The sequence below is a fragment of the Candoia aspera genome, chromosome 2 (genome assembly GCF_035149785.1).
Source record: "Candoia aspera isolate rCanAsp1 chromosome 2, rCanAsp1.hap2, whole genome shotgun sequence".
NCBI lineage: Eukaryota > Metazoa > Chordata > Lepidosauria > Squamata > Boidae > Candoia > Candoia aspera.
The window spans coordinates 136,857,942-136,881,371 of NC_086154.1; the positions used below are offsets into that span (position 1 = coordinate 136,857,942).

The following is a 23,430-nucleotide window of genomic DNA, read 5'->3' on the forward strand; positions in this document are numbered from 1 at the left end:
TCGCTTTCCACATCCGAACTAAAATGGCACCACATCCGTCACCTTCTGCTAAAGCCCAGAGGGTTCGCCATCTCCATTGGCCAATTTAAGGCCGTCCGCGTCCCTCATTGGAGCAAGCAGCTTTCCGCCCCCCTCTTGTTGCTGCCCTTTGGCTCAACGCCTAATTAGCTCTGAAGCGCATTTTTCCCTCACTAGGCTCTCCGTAGATGCTGCGGGTTACACAAGCATATCATTTCCTGTCCTATCCCCGCCTTCATTCCTTTCATGAAAGGTTCGCGCGGCCCTCTTGAGCTCTGATTGGGTTAAAAGCAGGTCGGTCACGAGTCAAGTGCGATTTCATCATATGCGTGAAGCTTCAGAAACTTCGCGCGACAGCCGATTGGCAGACGGCGACGTCAGTTATTAGTATCCCTTCGTCCTTTCCTCGCCCGTGTTACACGAGCTCTCGGTCAAAGCCCCACCTCTCTCCATTGGGTGGAGCCTCACTCAGAGGCGTTTCCTGGAAGGGGTGCCACCACCGAGCGCTTCGTAAACTGCTTCAATTTTCTTCACCCCCATCATTCCTGCGCCAAGCCCAGCCTTGCTTTGCTTGAATGGCCGAAGGACACGTCATTCACAGCTAGTACGGCCTCCCACAGTTTCCTTCAGGCTTTGTGATTGGACAGAGCGGCAGGAGGCGTGTTCCTGGGCTTGGGCCGTGTCGGCGCAGCTCCCTCCCCTCGCCAACCCTTTGGCGGTCACCGGTGGGGTTAGGCTGCCTCGTCACCGACTTCGCTGCCCCCGCCCCGCCCACCCCTCCGGCACCACTTGGGTTAGCCTCCCCCGTCAGCCAACATGAGCGGTAAGGAAGGGACCATCGTGGCCGGGCGGGGGGCGCCGCCTTCTTTCTCTTTTCCCGCCCCGCCCCGCCCCGCCCAGCCCCCCGGGCGGGGGGATCCGACCGGGGGAGGGGTAACGATTCTGGGGAGGGGAAGCCATCCAGGAGCCGTGGTAGGGGCAGCCTTTGGGGGAGGGGCCCTGAGGAGGGGAGCGGGGCTTGCCACGGAGGGTGGAGGAAGCGGCCAGGGGAGGGCAAGTTGCCTCAGGGGGGAGGAGGATCGGGCGGGACCAGGTGGGGGCAGGAATTTCTCCGCTGGAAAGAAGCGGCGGAGCCAGATGGATCCTCCGTCTACCTCTCTGTGGTGGTGCTGCCCAAGGTTGGGAGGGAAACGCAGGCGATGCCGGACAAGGAGGGAGGAGAGGAAGTAGCAAGTTAAAGAAAAGCCTCTGTGTGTATGTATATTTGTGTGCCTACTCCACGATCCCCTTGAATCCTTGCTCAGTCGCACCAAAGCTTAGAAACCGAGGAGAGTGCTTCGGGCCGTATGCAGAGTGCCTTTCCCCCGGGCGTGAATGTGCCTGCTTAAACCGTCCACTTACTGGGGGAGGGGACGGGGCGAGAGTTGTAGTTTAGGCAGCGCGAGGTCTCTTCCAGGAAGGCCGGAGGCAGTTCTGAGAAACGACAAGGCCTTGTTTGGTACCATGCCTAAAATATTAGAAGGGCACCTTTCAGTAGCTTTGCCTAGGCTCTTAAAGAAAAATGCAACCTATAGGTACACTCAAGATTTGCTAGGCCTCTTCCTCCCACTCAGTATTTTCTTAGAATCCGCTGCAAAGGGAGGCTGCTTAGTTTTTGTTAACATTGGCATGTGGGATACTAGTTGTCTTAGAATTCTTCGCTGGGAAGAATTTGAACCCAGAAATCGTTATATTTGGCAGGCTTTGCTTTGTGTACACTGGTGCAGAACTCCTTATTGAACCAGCTGCAAGTCAGAAGTTTGCATACTCCTACGCCCCTTGGGAATGACTCATGCAACTGCTTCCCCTTTCCTCCCCACAGTCAGATGCATTTTGCATTTGCTTTACTTACCCCAGAGCACCTTTCATAGTGCTGCCTCGCCCTACAGAGAGGGGGGTTATGAAGAGGGCTGCCAAAGTGCTGTTTTTCAATAATAGCAACACTTCAGAGAAAGCTAGTATTCGTCATGACAAATAGGTTTTTAAAGATGTCTAGCCACCTGTACTACGGAAAGACGCTTGTTAGGGACATTGCAAAAAGTTGTAAACAAACTTCTACCAGTAGATCTATTATTTATTTAACATACATTCCTGAAGCTTGAAATCGGGTTGGTTTTACATCATCAGGATGAGGAAGTGGCCAGGGCGGTGCAGGGTGAGGGAGAGGCTGTTAATATGACGCAACACCGATATCCGCCTAGCAGTTTTGATTATCACCTTCTCCTAGGATGTTTTATATATATGTTGTGAATGTGTGCTATAGCAATTACTACTAAAAATTGATTTGGTCGTAAGAGGCTCTCTTTCGATATTTTATTCCTAGTCCTACAACAATTCTTTATACTCTCACTGCACCATTTTATTTTCCATTGTTGATGTGCAGTGCATACAGTTTATCTGGTATGCTGATGGTTGTACTTTAAATTTTAATCATAGTTATTAGTCATATCTTGGCCTTTATTCCAAGAGATTGGAAAGGAGCATATAATGTCCTTTCTCATTCTTTCAGCAGTCATGGGAGATGAATTGGCTTGTTCAAGGCCCTTCTTTCTATGTTCTCTTTACCACTTTTCTCCTTAGGGACCTTAATTATGGTGTAGTTCATTATAGTGGTAGATGACTTGAAACACAAATTCTAAATGCAAAGGACTTATATATCAATATCCAAAGTATATCACTAAGTGTATAGTCACTAATAATGCTTTTACTTTGTGTTAAGTGTGCTACCTTATCTAGTGTCTGCTGAAGGCCTCCATTTTTAAATCTGCATTTTTAAATACGCTCTGTGCCTTTCTGCTTCCTCTTGAAAAAGTACCTTTTTATATTATTTATTTAACTCTCGTTGACTCTTTTTCTTTGTATCCTCTAATTTCCATGCAGATCATGATATTTCAGAAGACATGGTTATTGTCAAGACTGAAAAGGTAGATGAAGGCTGCAGTAATGATGGAGGAAACTGCGAGGGCCAGGTGAGTGAGAGTTCCCAGAAGGAGGGATGGATTGGAACAGGTCACAATTTGCAATAGAAAGTTACCTTTGCTTCTTAATATATAGTGATGGAACATTCTTTTCTATTTCTTTGAAAGAGTTGGCTCAGTCCTTTTTGCAGTTTTAAGAAATCTTCAGTATTTTTGCAGACCTTTATAATTAAAGTCACACTTGAAAAAGTGGTGATAGTAATCTTTTGGTTCTTGGGTTAGGGGAAGAGTAAATTCAGAACAGGATAGGTTAAGGGTTCATCAAAATTTTATTAGTATTTCTGTGAGTTTTAATATTTGTACTTCTCTTGAAAGATTGTTGAACCATAAACTTGTCTAGCCTGAGTTCTGAGTAGAGTTATCTGAGTAAAATTGAGTAAAATTGTCTAGCGTGAGTAATGAAGGATGTTTATTTTGTTAGAAATTTTGTCTATGGCTTCTTATTGATGTCCCTTATGACAGTGTTTACAGCCTCTGCTTTAGGTGATTGGCAAGCCATCTTTTCTTAATTGGCTTCTTGCATGTGCTCCTCCCCAGTTGTTTTTTACAATTGTTTGGGATGGTGAGACAGATACCTGACTCCTCCTTTCTTGTTCTGTATTTCCTGACAGGAGTCTCAGCCTTCTCCTCTGGCCCTGCTAGCAGCCACATGCAGCAGGATTGAATCTCCCAGTGAGAACTCTGATGGTTTACAGGGGCAACAGGGAGGCTCAAGTGAACTGGACCTTGCTGCTGCAGCTCAAATCTCCCAAAGCGCAAATGGCTGGCAAATAATTTCCACTGCTTCTGGAACTGATTCTCCCAAAGATCAGGGGAGTAATAGCAATGAGGAGAACGATTCGTCATCCAAAAACCGAGCTATCACCACTGGGCAGTATGTGGTTGCTGCCACTCCAAATATGCAGAACCAGCAAGTTCTGACGGGCTTATCAGGAGTGTTACCCAACATTCAGTATCAAGTGATTCCCCAGTTTCAAACTGTGGATGGTCAACAGTTGCAGTTTGCCACTGCTCCCACCCAAGTTAGTGTCCAGCAGGATGCCTCTGGCCAACTGCAGATAATTCCAGGGACTAACCAGCAGCTCATTGCAAACAGGTCTGGCACAGGCAATATCCTGGCCACCATGCCAAATCTCTTGCAGCAGGCTGTCCCCATTCAGGGAGTAAATGCCCTCTCAGGGCAAACACAGTATGTCACTAACGTCCCACTGGCTTTGAATGGCAATATTACCTTATTGCCTGTTAACAGCATTGCTGCCAGTTTGGCACCCACGTCTCAGTCAGTTACTTTGAGCAGTTCTACCTCTCCAGAGAACAGCTCTCAACCAGCAACTTCTGGCACCTCAATCAGTTCCTCCAGTGTGGCTGCAACCCAAGCCAATACTGCCTCTTTCTTCACCAGTGCTAACAACTACAGTGCCACTACCACAACAAGTAACTTGGGCATCATGAATTTTTCCACTAGTGGCAATGTGGGAACAAATGTTCAGGTGCAGGCACCACAGAGGACAAACAGCACTCAGAATGCTGATGCTGTGCCAGTTACAGGAGTTGCAGTCCAACAAGGACAGCAGAAAGATATTGATCAAAACCAGCAGCAGCAGATCCTAGTGCAGCCTCAACTTGTTCAAGGAGGACAAGGTAGCCAGACCTTTACTCCTCAAGATGCCCTGCAGAACTTGCAGATCCAGGCGCTCCCCAACACTGGTCCAATCTTTATTCGAACACCCACTGTAGGGCCAAATGGACAGGTCAGCTGGCAAACTATTCAACTACAAAATCTTCAGGTTCAGAATCCGCAAGCTCAGACAATCGCTTTGGCTCCAGTGCAGGGAGTGTCCCTGGGGCAGACAGGGAGCACCAGCACAACACTCACACCAATAGCTTCTGCCTCTCTGCCCAGTGGCACGGTCACTGTAAACGCCGCTCAGCTGTCCTCTGTACCAGGCCTTCAGACCATTAACCTTGGGGCCCTGGGATCTGGCATCCAGGTTCATCAGCTGCAAGGGCTTCCTCTAACCATAGCAAATGCCACTGGTAAGTAGGAGTTTCTCATAATGCATGTTGTTGGTTTCCAAGTATATTATTCATTTTAACCTGCTATTACAACAAACTTTAGTTTCCATTACTGGAGGGATAAATTGAAGCATAAACAGCAAGAATATTAAAGGTTGGACATGAAGAAACAAGCTACAGAACTGCATTTCTAATTCTTAACGTTTTAATTTCAGAGAGTAACAGGTTTTTCAAACATGAACATTTTTCTTTTGAGGGTATATGAACCTGTCAAAGTTGAAGGGGGCTATCTATAGAACTTTAAAAGTATAGTGAAGAGATAATCATATCCATCACATACAGTTTGGCATCTGCTATGTTTTTTAATTTTCTTCCAATAGCTATCAGTTACAACATTATGTTTCTGTTGGGTCCTTACAAGTGGAAAAAAAATCTGTGCTGTATTTTTTTTACTAAGAAATAATGTTCAAGCTGGATTTAGATGACCATTCATGCTATGAATGGCAGCTAACTACCACTGTGGTGGTGGTGGTGTTATTAATTTATTTTGTATCCTGCCTTTATTTTTTAATAAATAACTCAAGGCGGTGAACATACCTAATACTCCTTACTCCTCCTCTTTTCCCCACAACAACAACTCTGTGAGGTGAGTTGGGCTGAGAGAGAGTGACTGGCCAAGGTCACCCAGCTGGCTTTCATGCCTGTTCTGTGTACGACTGTGTGGAGAGTCTGGCATGATTACGTATGTGGAAAAGCTAACTGATTCCAGAACCGTTTTGAAATAGGGGCTTGTAGCAATGTGCCAGAATGTTCCCACTTTGCTTGCTTTGGGGTAATTCCATGAAATTTTGGCCATTTAAAGAAAATGTCTAAAAATTAAATTTTCATACAAGCTTAGGATCCTATGGATGCCATCTGCAGGGGTGGCAGGGGGTCATGCATATTGTGGTAGCCATGGGCACTGTGTGGCCAATCCCCAATTTATGTGTGGATCCTTGAACCTTTCAGTGGTGAATGTAGTGAGCTGCATAGAGGGCTAGATTGGGACCTGCTGATCTAACTGTCTTACCCCTTCCTAGTTGGATGAAATATGTGGAAGGAATTTCAAGGCTGTAACATTCAGACACTGCGGCTATATAGAATAAGGCCGCAACTTCTGTACATTTGCATGCATATGTGAATATCTGTGAAAGGGTTGGATGAACGGTGGGTGTGAGAAAAGTGATAAAGTGGGTCGTCCAAGATCTGCTATAGCCTTAATTGGTTACCCTCCAAATGTTTTGGAATTAAAACTCCCAGAATCCCTACCTTGCAAATCCCTTGGTGTCATAGTCATAACACCAGGGACATCAGAGTAAAGAAGATTGAACTAAGAACTAAACATTTAAAATACATCATGTCTAGAGGGACTTACGGTGTTTTCTTCTCCCATACAGCAAGTGATTGGCTCTGCAGAATGTTCATTAATCATATAAGCCCTATGTGTTTTCCCTCCAGTCTTTATGATTGCATAGTATAACACATGATGATTAAACCATAGTCTAAAGATTAAGTCACTGAGTTCATAGTTTCCTGACTTCACTGAAATGCTTTATGCATGGCTGATTCCGTAATTGCTCAATGACGCTGTGGATGGTAGAGTAAAAATTTCCAAGTAAAACTTTTGTGATTTGGGGTTACACATATGAAAGAGAAAAAAACAGGAAAATGCAAGGAACATTTGAAATGGAGTAGGGGAGTAATGCATACATACTGAGCTGAGTCAAAAGAGTAATTGATCTCAGGGTAATTTCTGGATGTACAAATAGGCTTTTATTCTATGATGCTGAATTAGACCTCAAGATGATGCTGGAGGATTAAAATAAGATTAAACTTCTAATGGCCTTCCATTAACATCTCTTAATACTGAGAAATTACTGAGCCGTGAGAGCAGTACAGAATGTGCTTTTAAATCGTTGCATGTTGTTTTCAGAAGGCCAAACTGTGGTACTGAAAATGTTGAAGTGAGGTGTTTGAAAGGTTAGGCATGCCTCCCCTGTGCTGCAGACTTTGCTTGGATGAGGGGAGTAAGGTTGCCTTTCTGGACAATATGGGGTATGGGCAGGAAGATGATTAATTTATTTATAATGTTGATCAATCAGAGTATTTGATACTTACTAAGCATGTAGTCCAAGATTGGTACATTAGGATAATCCCCCATGTGGGGGAGATGGGCGGTGATAAAAATTTGGTAAATAAATAAAAATAATCAAGCAAATAATTGACTTTCACTTTTCTTTGTACAGAATTTTGGACTTTTTCATTGCAGTGAACATTTTTTTCCTTATATAGAAGTCCTGGGTCAATATGGTGCTCAGACCATTAGCACAAATAGTCTTAGCCCTGGCATTAGAGGATCCTGAATATGACATCTTTCGTGATTTCCAAAACAGCTCAATTGGAGGAGTTGCAAGGATGTGGCTGCAAGTTATGTTGCTTCTGTGAATGTAGGGATGAAGTTCAGTGTAGTGTGATCCATTTTTGACTTGTTTACTTTATATCAATTTCCCAAACCTGGCTAGGAATTGTTGAATAAGAAATCCAGTAAATATTGAGAGTATCAGGTTCAGGAAGTTTGCATTATATTATAGTTATCACATTGTAGGTTTCAATCATGGATTTTTGTGTGTTATGCCTCTTATGTACATAGTTTTGGAATCCAGGTGAATTATATTTCTGGTGAATTCTAGATTTTTAAAATAGAGAAAAAAATATTCTGAGCCTTCTGATTTTTAGAAAAGTTTTTGTAGTTGTAATTAGAAACTGGAAAGTGTTGGCTTTTAAGGTTTTCTGAAGTGTAAGATTTCCCAGTTGTAGCCACACCACCCACAAAGGCTTGGCTGAAACCCCAAGTATCCCTCTAGAAGTTGCCACCAATTTGTTATTTTTAATGTGACTGTCTACTCCCTGAAAAGAGCCAGTTTGGTATAGTGGTTAAGGCATCAGGCTAGAAACTGGGAGACCATCTAGGTCAAAGCCAGCTGAGTGACCTTGGGCCAGTCACTCTCTCTCAGCCCTAGGGAGGAGGCAATGGCAAACTACTTCTGAAAAACCTTGCCAAGAAAACTGCAGGGACTAGTTCAGGCAGTTGCCAGGAGTCAACACTGTCTCGAAGGCGCACATACACGCTACTCCCTGTATATTCAGTAAATTTAATTATGTTAACTGTATATCAGTAATGTAGATCTCACCCACTTTATCATGGACCTATCCCTTTGGGGGAGTATGATTGCTGGCATACCAATTAAAGGCCAAGTGCAGTGCTTAGTTTGAAAAGTGTGTGCATTTCTGTGAAAGTTTATGTTTTAAGCCTAAGTCCTGTAGTTTTCCTCCTTTTCTTAAGGATCACTCATGATTGATTCTGTAACTGGTACCATTATTAACACCACTGATCCCTACACTCTTCTAATTGCGACAGGTTTTTACTCAGCAGTAGAGGGTATGCCTGATCTTAAATACATACTTCAAAACATGGGGAAACTGTGGGACAGCTGTGATCTTACTTTTGAAATGTCTAACATTCAGAGTAGCATAAAGATTCTCCTTTCTTTCAAATTGCTATTTGTGAGTGGTAAGTATAGGTATGTTGCAAACACACCACTCTTAAGATAAAGAATGATGCAATAGGTCTGCGTCAGTGTTCTCTAAAGCTAGCTCTTGGCACTCAAACCCTGGTGCTGTGCTTTGAAATAGGAGATCTGATACAGACTGGGAAAATAATTCTGTTTGGAAAGCCTGTCTTGTTTGCTCTTGTTCCTACTTTGCACTCATTTTGGAGGATGTTTAAACATTGTGTTCTCCAACAGCAATTGAGTCCTTTAGAGTGATAGTTAAGTATTGGCTGGCTTAAGTTACTGTTTTCTCCACAAAGAATAATTAAGTTATTTTGAAGAACTGTTTTGTAGTGTGCTATTTATCAAAGAGGTTTTTGTTTCTGAAATCTCTTGACAAAGCTGATGATAGACAGATATATGCCTCATTAATAATTTTGGATTAACGGATACTCTGATTCTTTCGCATCACTGGTATCAGATTTTCAAGCTGAGAAAGCTAAAACAGTATGATTACAAGGCTATTACTTATTTGTGAATTTTTAAAAAACTTACATTTGGGATTGAAACAGTCCAGTTTCTTCATCAGAAGTGAAACTCTCTGGCCCATATTAATTCCATGTTTGCTGGGCTTAAAGTTATATTTATGTAATTCTAGCAGATCAAGGATAAGAGAAAAGGACAATTAAAAGCAAAAACTTCAGATTACCAGAAATCTTATTTTGCAATTTCTCTGGTTGCTGAGGTTTCAACAAGTATTGCCTTTGCAGTTGAAATATCTTTACAGCCACAAGGCCTAGAAACTTACTGTTTAAAATATAACAATTGAATATAAAAGCTGTGATTTTTTTCAAAGATCTCTCTTTAAAGCCCTCTGCATTTTTTAGCTGTTTTTATTCATGCAGCCTTGACCTTTGCATTCCATATTTAAGCCTATAAAGCAAACTAGAGACCAGGCATATATGTTGCATTTTGGGTTTGTGACTTGCCACGTGGCCCAGAGTTGCATATTAGAGCAACTTTTAATGGTTAATTTTAATACCCCTTCTGTAATTTTCACCAAAGGCGACAGTGACTCTTCTGTATTCTGAATTGGGTACCCCTGACATCTTGATAAAATTGAGAAAAGTTCAGGCATATCTATAGTACTAAGTGATTTAATCATTATACCCTCACTCCCCCCCGCCCCTCCCGGATCTATTATTTTCTGGAGGGGTGAAAACAGGTCAGCGGCACATAATTCCAGTTACCTTGGAATAATTGGTGACCATTCCAAATACTTCTCTTTACAGCGTAGCTGTAGTCTCTGGTTGATATAGGAGCTTGCAGCCTGTAGTCCACAAATCCCTTTCTTGCAGTTGCTGAAGCCAATTCTGACAGTGCTTGCCAAGAAAATCTACAGTCAGATTTCCTACCATATTGAGTTGGGAAACACAAAACTATGATATATGTCCTAAAATACACATACACTGCTCTCCAACAGAAACCCAGGAAAAAATGGAGAAACCAGGCCCTATCAGCGTGGAAAATCTGGCATAGTGCATGTTTCTATATTATCCTGCCAACTACAACCTTCACTCACACAAAAAGCATGAAGTGTAACCCTTGGTCACCAAAAGATTACCCATTCCTGATCTTATTCAAGGATTTACAGTGGCATGGTACAGTTTTTTAAGGTATTGAGATATTTTTAAGGTATTGAAATAATTGGCCAATCATGCTTGTAGTGAACTCTGATAATTTAGAGTTGGTAGCAGTGCTGAGCCTTTCTTCTTTCTGCATATTTATTTATTTGTCAAATTTCTCTGCTGCCCATCTCGTACACGGCAACTTTGGGCGGCTACAATTTTTAGTTGCAAATTGCCTTTTTATTCATCGCATTGGGGTGTTGAGTGGCGCTAAGGCTCAACTTTCATTGCTATCCAAGTTCAAATATTCTTGGATAAAATCTCTACTATGCTATGCAAGCATAAAGCACATACAATACACATGTATAAATCTCATTTCCATCGTACATATGTGTCAAATATATAAAATATGTTTGTGTAAAAGCTCATTGGATTGAATGGACTTTTTGCTTTAGTTGGTCCACATTTTGTTTTTCACAGTGGCCAACTAGATACCTTTGAGGTAATACCAAGCAAGGGACATTCTCTTAAGCTGTTGCAGTAAAGCCTTGATTTAGCTGACTAATATAATGGTAGGGGTATTAGTTAAGGCAAAAAGTCAACTGAAGTTTGATGCCAGTGGGATGTTGTGGTTTAGGTGTTGGACTAGGTGTAAGACCTCAGTCCCAGAAGCTCACTGAATGATTTTCGGCCAGTTGCTGTCTCTCAGCTGACGTATCTCGCCTGGTTGCTGTTGTAGGGACAAATAAGAGATGCGAACATTAGTTATGCTGTCCTGTACAAAACCAGGATATTAATCTAATAAGTAAATAATAAACGTTTGTGGTAATAAATTTCACAGGCTATTATATACTCTCCAAAGAAGTACTTTTGTCTATTCTAAATCTCCTGGTGAGCTTCATTGGATGACCCCTGGTTCTAGTATTTTGAGAGAGGGAGAAAAACTTCTTCCTGTCCACCTTTTCCATAGTAGGCATGATTTTTATACCTCTTAATAAAGTACTACCCTAGTTGCCTTTTTTCTACAGTGAAGAATCCCACACATTTACTAGCCTTTTCTCCTAATGGAAGATGTTTAAACTCCTGATGATTCTGGTTGTCCTTTCCTGTACTTTTTACAGATCCTTTCTCATCCTGGCTACACATTATGTAGATATCCTTTTTCACAGTGGCTGCTCAGTTGAATCAGTATCCTCACTGAATTATTTACTCTTAAGAGCAAAATGTATTTCCTGGCTGGTTCAGGAAATCATTCAGGCCCCCATCAGTATACACGTGAAGTTAGGATTTTTTGCCCCAATTTACATCAGTTGACAGTTACTTAATTTGAATCTCATTTTCAATTTGGTTGATCATTTACCTAGTTTTAAAAATTTAAGAGTTTAAAGAACCAAGTAAGACCTCAACTAGAGGAAGCCATGTGCTGTTACACCCTGATTTAATGATGTAGCAGGCTGTAGCTAGAAGAATTTTTATACCTATTGGTATTTTCTTGCCTTTTATCCTTTTAAATGGTTAGGAAAAGGGCATTGATAGAACAGAGAGATGCATCTTCAAGACTTTATGTTGCATATATTCATTATAAGCAAATACAGAGATTAAAAGCATGTTACTAGATAATTTTGTGTTAAATTATCTAGTTACGAGGTCACACATGATTCATAGTACTTAAAGTTTATGATTGATGCCTTAAATTGAGTTTGACCTAACAGAATATTCCATCCCATTTTGTAAGTTAGCATTCGAGTATAAATCGTATTTAGGCTTTCTCTTTGAATTGGAGTTCCACCTGCTTATCTGCTTAACCTTTTGTGGTTTGAACTATAACAAATGAGAGGCAGTCCCAACAGAACTCAAACTTGAACTGAACAAATAAACAAATGCAAATGGTTTGTAGTAGAAACTTATTTGAGCTTTTTGACCAGTCTGTTAATAGGAAAAACCATTCATTGAGTAATGAATAAAGGTCCTGGCTAACAAAATGTTTGTTTTGAAATTTATAATTCATATTTTATCAGCAGAAACAGTTAAAATATAATTATGGGCAGGGAACCCATAACTAAATCCCTGTATTTGACTCTGTCATCAACTTATGTCTATATAACTTTAATTTTAAAAAACTTTTGCTCAGTGAAGCAAATCTGAAAATACGCAGGTTGTGTATATCTCATGTATCCAGCAACGCAAAGGAATTGTGACTCCCTTTCATGATTTTTTCTAGCATTGTAATTCGTACAAATTTGGTTGTACAGCTTTGTTTTGAAGAATATTTAACCGGTAAATTCAGATGTGTTCGTTGAAGGACTAACACTGTAGTTTTCAATCTGCATGTTTTGCTTTTTGGTGCGATGCTGGGTTCCTGCCTCTCTTAATGCACAAAATGCTTGATAAAGTGCTTTGAAAAAGAAGAAGGGCTGTCTGTGTATGGAGCTAGTCTGGGCTCCTAGACAGCTTTGCTCTTTCAGTTCTTTGTACAGATATTCAGTGTGATGTTCAGCAAAATTTGTATCATTAAGTTCATGGCAAAAACACTAAGCCAAAGCCACACACTTTTGCATATTCGGTGTTTATATTCTGGAAGCTTAGTGCCTTTAATGTTGAAGCTTGATTTTGAAAGCTAATGTGGCATTTGAACATATATCTTAGATGCAATTAAGTGTTTCTGTTACAGATGCAATTATATCCCCAAATAATGTAGTTAGTCCAGATTTTCCGCTGAGGGGAAGAGTGAGAAAAATTGCAAGCTATCACTTTGGTAAAGGAAAATAAAACAAGTAATGCTGGGTTGTTGTGTGGGGTGGTTTTTTTGCCTGCATTTGCATCCATTATGGTTTTTTTCCAACTGGATGTCCTCAGGCTCTGTTGGACTAGAATTCCTATAGTCCCCTAGTCATACTGGTTTGGAATGATTGGAGCTATAGATCAACATATCAAGAGATCAACAATTTGGAAAATGCTGATCCTTGTTGTATTTCCCTGTTGAGTGTACAGACTGAGCTGAACCTGAAGCTATTGGGTGTCCCTCCATGATCACCCCTTAACTGATGTTTACAGCAGTTCTATGTGTTAGAAATGAAAGCCTGCCCTGAGTGGATAGCCAGTACCTTGGCTCCCCAAAATGGCACCACAGCACAACAGGATGCATGATTCTTGGCACTCACCAAGTTATCTGTCTTATATATTTTTGAACAGTTTTTTAAATACAAAAAATATTACTGGAAAGCATGCAAAGCATCAGCCTCAGACATAATCTGTATTTCTCACAATGCCTCTGTGTCGTACCTAGACCACAGTGTTATTATTTAAAAATGATTTGTATCTAATAACTACATTTATTAAGGACTGGAAACTCCTTATGGACTTTTTGCTGAAAAAAGAAAAAAATGAACTTGTGATTTATGGGTTTGTTGATTAGAAAGGGTAGACTGTGGAAAGAAGGAAATTCTGTTGTAACTTTAGAGAGGGTAAAATATAAATGTACTTGTAACTGTTAAGAAGACCGGAAGCCACTTCTTTATAACGTTTTTTCCCCTTCCTTTCTCTTTTCTATTTCTTTCTTTGCACTTTTTTTGCTTACTTACTACTTTTCTTTACTTTCCTTTTCTCTTTCAAAATTTGTATTGTTTTTATTTAAAAAAAAATTCTTTTAGAGAGAGAGAGAGATAATATACTATAAATATAATATAAAATATACTATAGCCCAGTACTGGCTTTGCCTGTGGCATATGACATTTTGTGCGCACCCATTTGGGCACTCATTTTTCAGAGTGCCCCTCTTACACTTCGAGATTTTGACATGTGCCCACTGGCCCAAATGTACCTGTTGTTTGGGGTTCTTGTCATGTAAGCATGTTTTTGAAGGGGGATGGCTTACAGCAGAGATGGTTAGCAGTTACTTGCGAATGCAAGTGGCATCGATAATAGAGCTGTGCAGCATTTCAGATTTGAAGGCAGAAAGGGACTTTGGAGCTCTCGAAGCCAAACACTTCTCACATTGCGCAGCTGCTGTGGAGGGCAGGCGCCTAATCCTGGGAAAGGGCTTTGTTGTTGTAAGGGGTTGCAGACAGGGCTGTGTTTCTATCCAGAGTGCTCCGATTCAGCTTTTTGCTTTCAAACCCAAACTGCTGCACAACCCCAGTTGATACTTCTGGGTTGTGAATGTTTTTTTTTCCCGTTCTCTCCATTAGTCAGTTTAATTTTAAAATGATTGTAGAAAAACAGTTATTTAAAAAGTTAGTACAGAGATCTTAGAATGTGTTCAATCGGGACAGTATTAGCGTTAGATTTGGGACTTTTACTCCCAGCTTATTAAATATTAAGGGGCTCTCCATGCTTTGAAAATGGTTTGGAAGAAGTTCTTCAGACTTAGCACCAGCCTAGCACTGCCCTCTATTCATTAAAGCATATACATCTTTTTTTCAGGCTTTTGTACAAGCCTGAAGAGAAAACAAATGCAGCTTTAGGAGTTTTTAATGAAGATCTGCTACTTTAAAGATTTGATTAATTAAAATAGCATTTTTTTTCAGGCTTGCACAGAAGCCTAACCAAAGATGTGAACGCTTTAATGAATAACAGAGGTACTCTGCTCTGAATCTCAATCTCTGAATCATTTTGTAAGCATGCACAGCTCTACTAAATATTAGCACTTAACAAGATCAATTTCTCATATTGATTTAGCCATTCTTTAAACTTGAAGTACTTCCAGCTGAAAAGCCTAAACAGTAAATATAAAATAGACAGATTTGTCATTCAGCTTATCAGAGAATGCTGATTAAGGAATCTCAGATAGTAACTGCCTGTGTTATCATCACACTGCTTTGATTGGCATATATCTAAACTCCTTGTTTTTACCCTCATCTCCAGTGTAAAAAAAAGCTGAAAAAGAAATAGAGTACCTTACTTAACTTACCTAGATGTTAGGGATATCCAGCCTTAATAACTTTTCTTGGCTGCTTTTTAGCATGGCCTTTCTCAATTGAAATGCAGTTTCACCCTGTTCTATAAGGGTGCTCTCCTAGTGTTCTCTTCTGCCTGAGGTCCAGTGCAGACCACATAACCAGTCAGTAGTACATAGAGTCTGGCCTCACCAACACATTAATGAGCCAAAACCTGTATCAGTGATATGACTGTGTGGCAATTTGGACAATGATAAACCACAGTTGTTTCCCACTTTTTTTTTTTTTTACTGGTTTATAAACTATTCAGAATTAGATCTGTCAGGGATTTGTAGCGATCAGACAGGTGGATTTTAACTGACCTGCTTATTACCAATGCTGCTATGCAGATTCTGTAAGCAAATGAGTGAGGCAATGATCATGCTCGATCATTTACTTGAAATGGGGTGCGACCTGGCCCTGCTTCAGTAATAAAGAAAAGAAACTGGGAATATATAAGCAAAAAGCATCACTGACTGTTAAGAGGAAAAAGGCAACTTAACTATTGTCTTTGTAAAATAGTCTAACTGAAATGCCCAAAGAGATGATGCAGATGAGTCCTGAATACTCAGACTAATTGATTTGAAATGACCATGATTGATAAATGCACGGGAGCAGGGACAGATAATTTATGGCCCTTTAACTTAGGACTGAATGGCTTCTAATAAGAAAAACGTTTGCCATGATTAGGCTCTTGTTTTAGTTGATTATCCAGATTCTCAATCTGATGACAGTGAAGTGATTTATTGCTGAGAAGTACAGATATTTGAAAAAGGAAAATAACAAAATACCTAGTCAAAGAACGTGTATTACATGTTTTAGTTTAATTGTATTAGTGACAAGTAAGAGGTGAAAAATATTCCTTACTTTCATTTGCGTAACTTATTACTGTGAATTGGAAATAGGAAAAAGATATACTGTGGGTTATATAGACAACGCGGTTCATACTTCTCTCACATCAGCTGCATTTATTTCTAGTCCCTGTTTTGTGGTAAAAGTGTGCAGCAGTCGAGAAGTGATATCCTGGAGTAAGTAAGAGGATGTGTCTTCTAGGATAATGTGGGGACAAAAAGATTAAGAAAATAGCAACACAGAAATAACAGAAACCCCAAGATTGCAGCTACCATAGATTTGTTTCTAACTCTGATATTAGCAATATTGGTTACTTCTTAGTAACATCTCAATCTTATCTGCAAGGAAATTAAGATAAACAAGTTTAAGATAAATGAACTTAACTGTAAACAAACAACAAAAGCTCAGAGTTATAAGATCTGTGCCTGAGCTAAATCATAATACAGATCTTAAAAACTAAACCTAGCCCTTTAGATGGGTAAAATGCTCAGTAACTAAATCAAAGGATTGCATTCCTGTACTAGGTCAACCATATTTGTTGTGTCTGAAAACAAAGATGATTCAGTGGTATAACACTTTACTGCCCTTCCTTGCAAAGAAAATTTGATACCATTTATGTATTTAAGCAAACAACTGAACAAATGGAAATTTGAGCTAAGCCATTTGAAGACTGCTTCAAGTCTGCTTGTAGTTTGATAGTGTCTCATAGGGTGAACATGAATCTGTGTCACTAGATTTGCACTTTCACAAATCATGCCATATTGTGTATTCATCCTAACAGGTAGAGGTTCCCGCCCCCCATTAGTTGAATTTGTCAAAATCAGACTGGGTAATTGTTCTCTGTTTTCCTTTCCCTTTTTATGTAATCTAATATGCCTGAAATGAATGCTGCAAGTGAGCAGTGTCATTAAACTCAGCAAAGCATGGAACTGACATGCCATAGAATTTCTTTGCTTCGTTAATGTTTTTCAGCCAAAGATCTTACTACTATTATGAAGACAAATTAATATTCATTCATTTATTAGATTCATTTATTTATTTATTTGCCATCTCTGAGCTGCTCAGAGTACAGTACAAATATTAAAATATCTAAAGAAACATCCCCAGGCCTGGAGGGAGTAACCTAAAAACAAATATAAATATTCCCTCTGCAGGAAGGGACAATTTCAACACCTAATAACTAAAAGGCTTGCTAAAAAAGGCAGGTCTTTTCAATGGGCCAGGAAAGTTGGCACCAATATGACCTCCAGGACAATGCTATTCCAGAGAAGAGGGGCGGTGACTGACGAGGCCTGTTGCAGATGACATTCTGTAGGGATAGGGACCCAAAGGGAGCCTTTCCTTCACAGTGCTAGAGATTAGCTGGGTCTTAAGCCATGCTGGGCTTTAATGGTGACCACCAGCAACTTCAGTTGCACCTAATTCTGTGCCTGGTGATAGCAGGATAAAGGCAGAGGCGGAGTTGCAAGCTTTGTCCATGACAGCCCAGGGTCTTAGCACCAGAGAATTATATAAGCTGGTCTGAATATCAAACTAAGGGTCTGAGCGCAAGGCAAGGAGCAAGAATGACAGGAACACAGGTCCAGAGTCAGAGATGTATAAGGGCCCAGAAGCTGTTCTGGTATAGCCCCAGGTGCTGGCATGGCAGGTATGCTGTTCACCTTTGCTCTGCTGGCATATTCTTGGGCTAGGTGCCCTGCCAGAACCTGGCCTCTCATTATCTGAATCAGGTCCCACCTGCTCAAGCTCATCATTTCCCAGAGCTGTCCGAAGTGTCTGTTGGCCTTTTGACTCTTCAGCTTGATGCTCTGCCTCTTTAGCCTCTCATTCAGAAGATTCAGAGGAGACAATATACCTGCAAGCAAACTGGTAACTCAGTGCAGTTTTATGCAGGAAAATCAACCAGTTGCTGCCTTCTGGATCAGCTGAAGTTTTTGGGTGGTCTTCAAGGAAAGCCAAAGGTAGAGCGCATTGCTGTGGTCCAAACAAGAGGTGACCAAGGCACGGTGATAATGAGCAGGGCCTTCTAATCTAGGAAAGGCTGTAACTGGTACATAAGATAGAGCTGTGCAGAGGCCCTGCTAGTCACTCCAGGTTATGAACCAGCTCCACACAGCAAACAGTCTTGGGATTTAGTTCTTGATTGGTTGGCTGAAATCAGCAATAAACAAAAAACATGGTGTATTTTCTAGCCATATCAACCTGTTCTTCCAGCACTTTTCAAGCATAAGAAACATTCAGAAGTGTAATTTACTACACTCCAAGTGTGAAGTAATACAATCCAGTCTACCACCTTATTTCCATTTTATTCTATTTGTGGAAACAAGTGAAATTCATTTGGAGACTGATTTGGGACCATATCAGAACCTATTTCCATCCCATATGAAGGTGATTAAAATTGCATGATGTCACTGCGAACTAGACTACTGCTTTCGGTTATATTTGGCTTCTACAGGGAATGGTTGGCTTGTTTACAACCAAGATTAGGCATTTCGGATGTGTGGGACTTCAGTAGTAATCTTTGCCTTTCTTTTGTCCACAGTTGCACCTTTAGTTTGCGTTTACACTTGATCTCTTTTCTCCCAATTGAAATTGAGCGGTCAGAGAAGTGAAACTTTAGTATCTATGAACATGAGCAGCTGCCAGGATTCTGCTCCTATTGTTTGGTTCAAAAAATGTTGGTACTTGGCACATAAATCAAGAAACTTACCATTTCTACAAATCAGGCACAAAGATCAGAATCAATTCTAGTTACACGTTTTAGTTAGAACTGAAGCTTTCTTTGGAGAGCTGAATCACTGGAATAAAACGTCGTAATTTTATATAGTTTACAATTCATGCATATTTGAATTGTACAGTTCTTGTGATTGTTTAGCCTTTCAGCATCATTTAGATCAGGATTTCCTTATTTATAATTGTTTGGTGCAAAGTTCATATTCGTTACAAGGAGGCAAGAGTTTATTACTCGGGTGTAATGAAGGAAAAGTTAATTCCATTACAGTAGGGTATGCTGTTGATTGTCTAAATCCTCCTTTATGAAGAGCTGGGGGGCGCAGGTACTGTATGCTCCCTCTCCCCTTGAAGGAAACTATTGACTTTAAAGCTTTTAAAGACTTTATTTCCATTTTATTGAAAATATTCTGGAGGACTTCCACAGTTAATCCGAACAGTTTCAGGTGTTCACAAAAAGAAAAATGGAGAAAGAATATTTAAAATTACAGAGTTGTGAAGAATTATTTTCTTTGGATTGCCCCTGTTTGTCCTACTCACTTCTATGGAAAAAGGATTTTATTTCTGTCCGTGGCTGTATCAGTTACTTGGCATGTAGATTACCAGGAAGGTGTGCCCAATCACATTTTTGTACTTGAACATGTTACCAGAGCAACAGGGGTAGCAGCAGGTATGCCACTATAAGTGATTTTATTAAACCTAAAGGATGCCAGAGGAAGGAAATTGTGATTTGGAACTTGCCTGTCAGTTAAATGCTGGTATAATATAGCAACAGAAAGCATCAATTGGAAGTAGGTCAGTCCTCAATTTAAATCGCACCTTGGCCACCTCTTTTACAATGCGTATAATCCTACGTTAGCCTTTCCTGTGTGGTGTTACTCTAAGCTTCTTGAGATAAATTATGTGAGATATTGTCAACTGGGATCAAGGCTTGTGACGAATACAATCTTTAGTTCCTTGTCACCAACTTCATCTGTGAATCACTCACCTGTTGGAGAATACTCTGGGTTTGTCCTGTACGTGCATTGCAAGCTTAATGACAGCATTGGCTTTAGGGAGCTACGTCTTCTTTTAAATAGAGATAGCTGTTTCATGAGCTATGGCGCACTGTTGAAGGCAGTTTGTATGCCTTGGTCCAATTGAAAAGTATTGTACTGGCATATGCCAATTTCCTAAAAAAACAGATTGCTTGGCCTGCTGGGTTTTGCATCTGTTAAATGTGTGTCAGGTTTTTCCCCATGCAAGAAAATAATCAAGCAGTGAAATTTGTAGGGAAATAAACTAATTGGGAAGTGTGACTGGGAGTTATAGAAGAAGCAATTAGATGACAGTCTGAGCATGGATCAATAAAATGGAAAGAAAAATGGATAGGCTTCAGAGCTTACCATTCCTCCTGGGCTCCCCTCCCTTTAAGAAATGTTTTATATCTTGCATTTGAAAACTCATCAGCACTGAGCTATAATTCCTATGGTTTTTGTAATTGGATATTAGCTTTCAAGAAGGAAGACAAGAGAATGTGGTGCAGAAGTTACCAGATGATTTTTCAAGTTTATATATCCTTTCTGTAATCACTTTAATTAGCCAGCTAGCAGGCTCCAAAAAACCTCTGGATCTCTTTCTTAGAAGTACTGCTGCATTTATTGCCTCTCCTCATTTTATCATCGGGTTAGTTCACATCTGCTTTGCAGATTAGCTCCCTTGGTTGTTAGTGCAATCATTTCCAGCTAAGCAGATACTTTAAAAAGTGCTTTTTGTTAAGCCCAGCATTTTGCAAGTTCCAAAACAAACTTCAACAATACAACATATATGGAAAAAGTTTCAGGAACTTACAACATTCAAACATCAAGCATGCTGTGGTTGCGTAAACGTTGAAGTACATTTGAGATTATTAGTAAGAATGGATGAGGGCTGCATTCAGACATTGCAATAAACAAAGATAGCAACTTCTGCCAGCTAGAGGGCCACAGGAGCCTTTGCATGCCACCATAAGGGCCACGCTTCAAAAGTGGAAAGGAACCAGGGGTCCATTTGGAGGAAGGATGCAGGGATTTTAAGAGCTGATTAAGTATATCTAAGGATTAAGACACTCATTTTCCCTTAATCCTTCCAAAATACTAAAAATGGCCCAAATGTTCCCCCACCTTTTCTGGAAACTAAAGAAGAGATGCTACCCCTTGGTTATACCCCCGCAAGTCTGTACAAGTATTAGGATTGTACAGTCCCCCTATGTCCAGTTGTGAGAAGTTTTGGAAGTACCGATTTTAGTTCATAATGTCATTCGAGTCTAAGGAACTGTGGTTACTTTAAATGTTGATTAGTTTGTGAACCAGCCAGTTTCAAAGTATGATTACTTGTTTCAACAAACTGTTAAAATTTGGGGAAGCGGGGTATGAATCTTAAGTTTAAATGTTATACTGAGTTGTGCTTACTCAGAAAATTTGAATTGCAAAGACAAGAATGAAGCGTGCAACCTGAGGTATGGGCAGGTTTATCATGGCATCAAGGTGCAGCCTGTATGTCAGAATGCTAAGAAACTTAATTTTTATTGATGGGACCGAGTTATCTGAGGGACTGCCTCTCCCCGATTACATCTGCCTGCCCCATTAGATCTGGCAGAGGAGGCATGCTGCGGGTCTTGTCTGCTAGGGATTTACACTTGGTGGGTCCCAGGAAGCAGGCCTTCTCTGCTGTGGCGCCCACCTTATGGAACCTTCTCCCTCCTGAAGGGAAGTTAGCTCCATCCCTGTTAAGGTTCCGGAAGTCCCTCAAGACCTGGCTGTGTCATCAGGCCTGGGGCTCCCACGGGACCAGTAACTTTCTAAGATGGCTCCATCATTGCAGTTAATATTCACTCTCTCCTGTGCCTTTTGTTTTTTATATTTTAATAATGATTATTTTTATATTTGTTAATCATTGTTTTTTATGTATTTATTGTTTTACTTCATTGCTGTATGCTGCCCAGAGTCACTTTTTTGTGAGATGGGAGGCCATATAAATTTGATAAATCAACAGTATTTCAGGTAGTGTATTACCTACATGCTAAAATATCATTGATTCAGTGAAAGATGAACGTTTGTCTTTTGAGATGGTAAAAATCCCTGTTTCTTCTACAGGTGATCATAATACCCAGCTCAGCCTCCATGGTACTACTGGTGATGGACTGGCTGATGATGGAACAACTCTGGAAGAAGGGGAAGCTAGTCCAGATGCCCAGCCACAGCAAGCACGAAGAATGCGCAGAGAAGCCTGCACTTGTCCTTATTGCAAAGACAATGATGGGAGGTAAGGTTGTGCAGGGAAAGCCTGATGTAAAGTTGGAGTGGGCTGTGGCGCAAAGGTCAGTAAGTAAAGGAAGGGTTTGGCATAGATGCCTGCTCTAGTGCCTTAGAACCAGAATTTTCAGTTTGGGAAGCATGTTCCGTTGGGGACATAAGTCTTACGTCAAAAGCCCTAACATGTATGGAGTTAAGCTCTCTTGTGTATGGTGCCCTGCAAGGAAAAAAGATTCCTGAAAGATTCCTGAAAAATGTAGTTTGAGAAAGCAACACTATTTGTTTATGTACAATGTTTATAGACAGCTGACTCCAACAGAATCAACGTGGTTTACAGCATATAAGATCCATAAAAACATAACATTAAGTAATTCCCCTTCTGTACAGTTTGTGGGGAAGGATCACATCCAGAAACTTGTAACGGTTGGTTCACCATTTGCTTTGCTCCATGCTATGTAGCTACCAAGCATGTGCAAGTGCACACCATTCTCTTCTCTGTGTTAATAACTGCAGTATTATATTTCTGAAAACAGTTGCACCTTGCTTTTTCTGAAACATCTGCACTTTTCTAGGAGGTGCAAATAGCTGCTGTTGGGATATGTAAAGCATGGATGTTTTCAAAATATGGGAGAACAAGCAGTGCAGAGATGATAATGTGTGATTTAAAGATTGTCCAGTGTGTTTTGACAAAGGGTCTTCCTTGTGCAAAAGTCTTATTCTTGCATTCTAGATCAGGATCTAAAGGCAAATCTTGAAATGATTTCTGATTTGTAGTCACTTAATAACAACAACAAGGTAACCTCCACCCAGCTGCCCCCAGTGTTTGTGATGAGGAGTGGATTTTTATGGAGGATTGTGACTTCAATTCTAGTGCTCATGGCAACCACCCAAGAAGATGATGGATAATTCTATGTGACAATAGCTCTTCCTTCTTGCCATGGGGCAAAACAAATGGTAAACAAACCAGTTTGTCTGATTAACTCTTATATATGTCACCCTTTTTAGAAGCTCTGGGGACCCTGGCAAAAAGAAGCAGCACATCTGCCACATCCCAGGCTGTGGGAAAGTATATGGGAAGACATCTCATCTGCGAGCTCATCTTCGATGGCATACTGGCGAACGGCCATTTGTTTGCTCATGGATGTTTTGTGGCAAGCGTTTCACTCGCAGTGATGAGCTACAACGACACAAGCGGACACACACTGGTAAGTGCAAGGAGTTCCTGGGCCTGAGCAAACACTGTGTGTAGCTTGAGGTGAAGGAGGGGTTTCAAAAAAGTATTGTTTTGGGATCTTCTTTGTTAACACAAGTATATAAGTAGAGACACATCTTAGTTGAGAGCAATTTTGGTGTAGTGGCTAAGGCACCAGGCT

General features: G+C 40.7%; 1 protein-coding gene across 4 annotated transcripts in view; it reads left to right on the forward strand.

Annotated features, from left to right (window-relative positions):
- Nucleotides 1-751: 751 nt before the first annotated feature.
- The window catches only part of SP1 (Sp1 transcription factor), a 30,704-nt gene continuing 8,025 nt past the window's right edge, over nucleotides 752-23,430 (forward strand). The window contains exons 1-5 of one of the 4 annotated variants that reach the window (XM_063293808.1): nucleotides 752-841; nucleotides 2,938-3,026; nucleotides 3,647-5,072; nucleotides 21,899-22,067; nucleotides 23,063-23,262. In XM_063293808.1, coding sequence (XP_063149878.1) covers nucleotides 835-841; nucleotides 2,938-3,026; nucleotides 3,647-5,072; nucleotides 21,899-22,067; nucleotides 23,063-23,262 — 1,891 coding nt within the window. In that variant the 5' untranslated portion in view covers nucleotides 752-834. Of the gene's footprint in view, nucleotides 842-1,106; nucleotides 1,273-2,937; nucleotides 3,027-3,646; nucleotides 5,073-21,898; nucleotides 22,068-23,062; nucleotides 23,267-23,430 lie in introns of those variants that run through there. The other 3 variants (XM_063293811.1, XM_063293810.1, XM_063293809.1) reach the window with 3 other exon arrangements.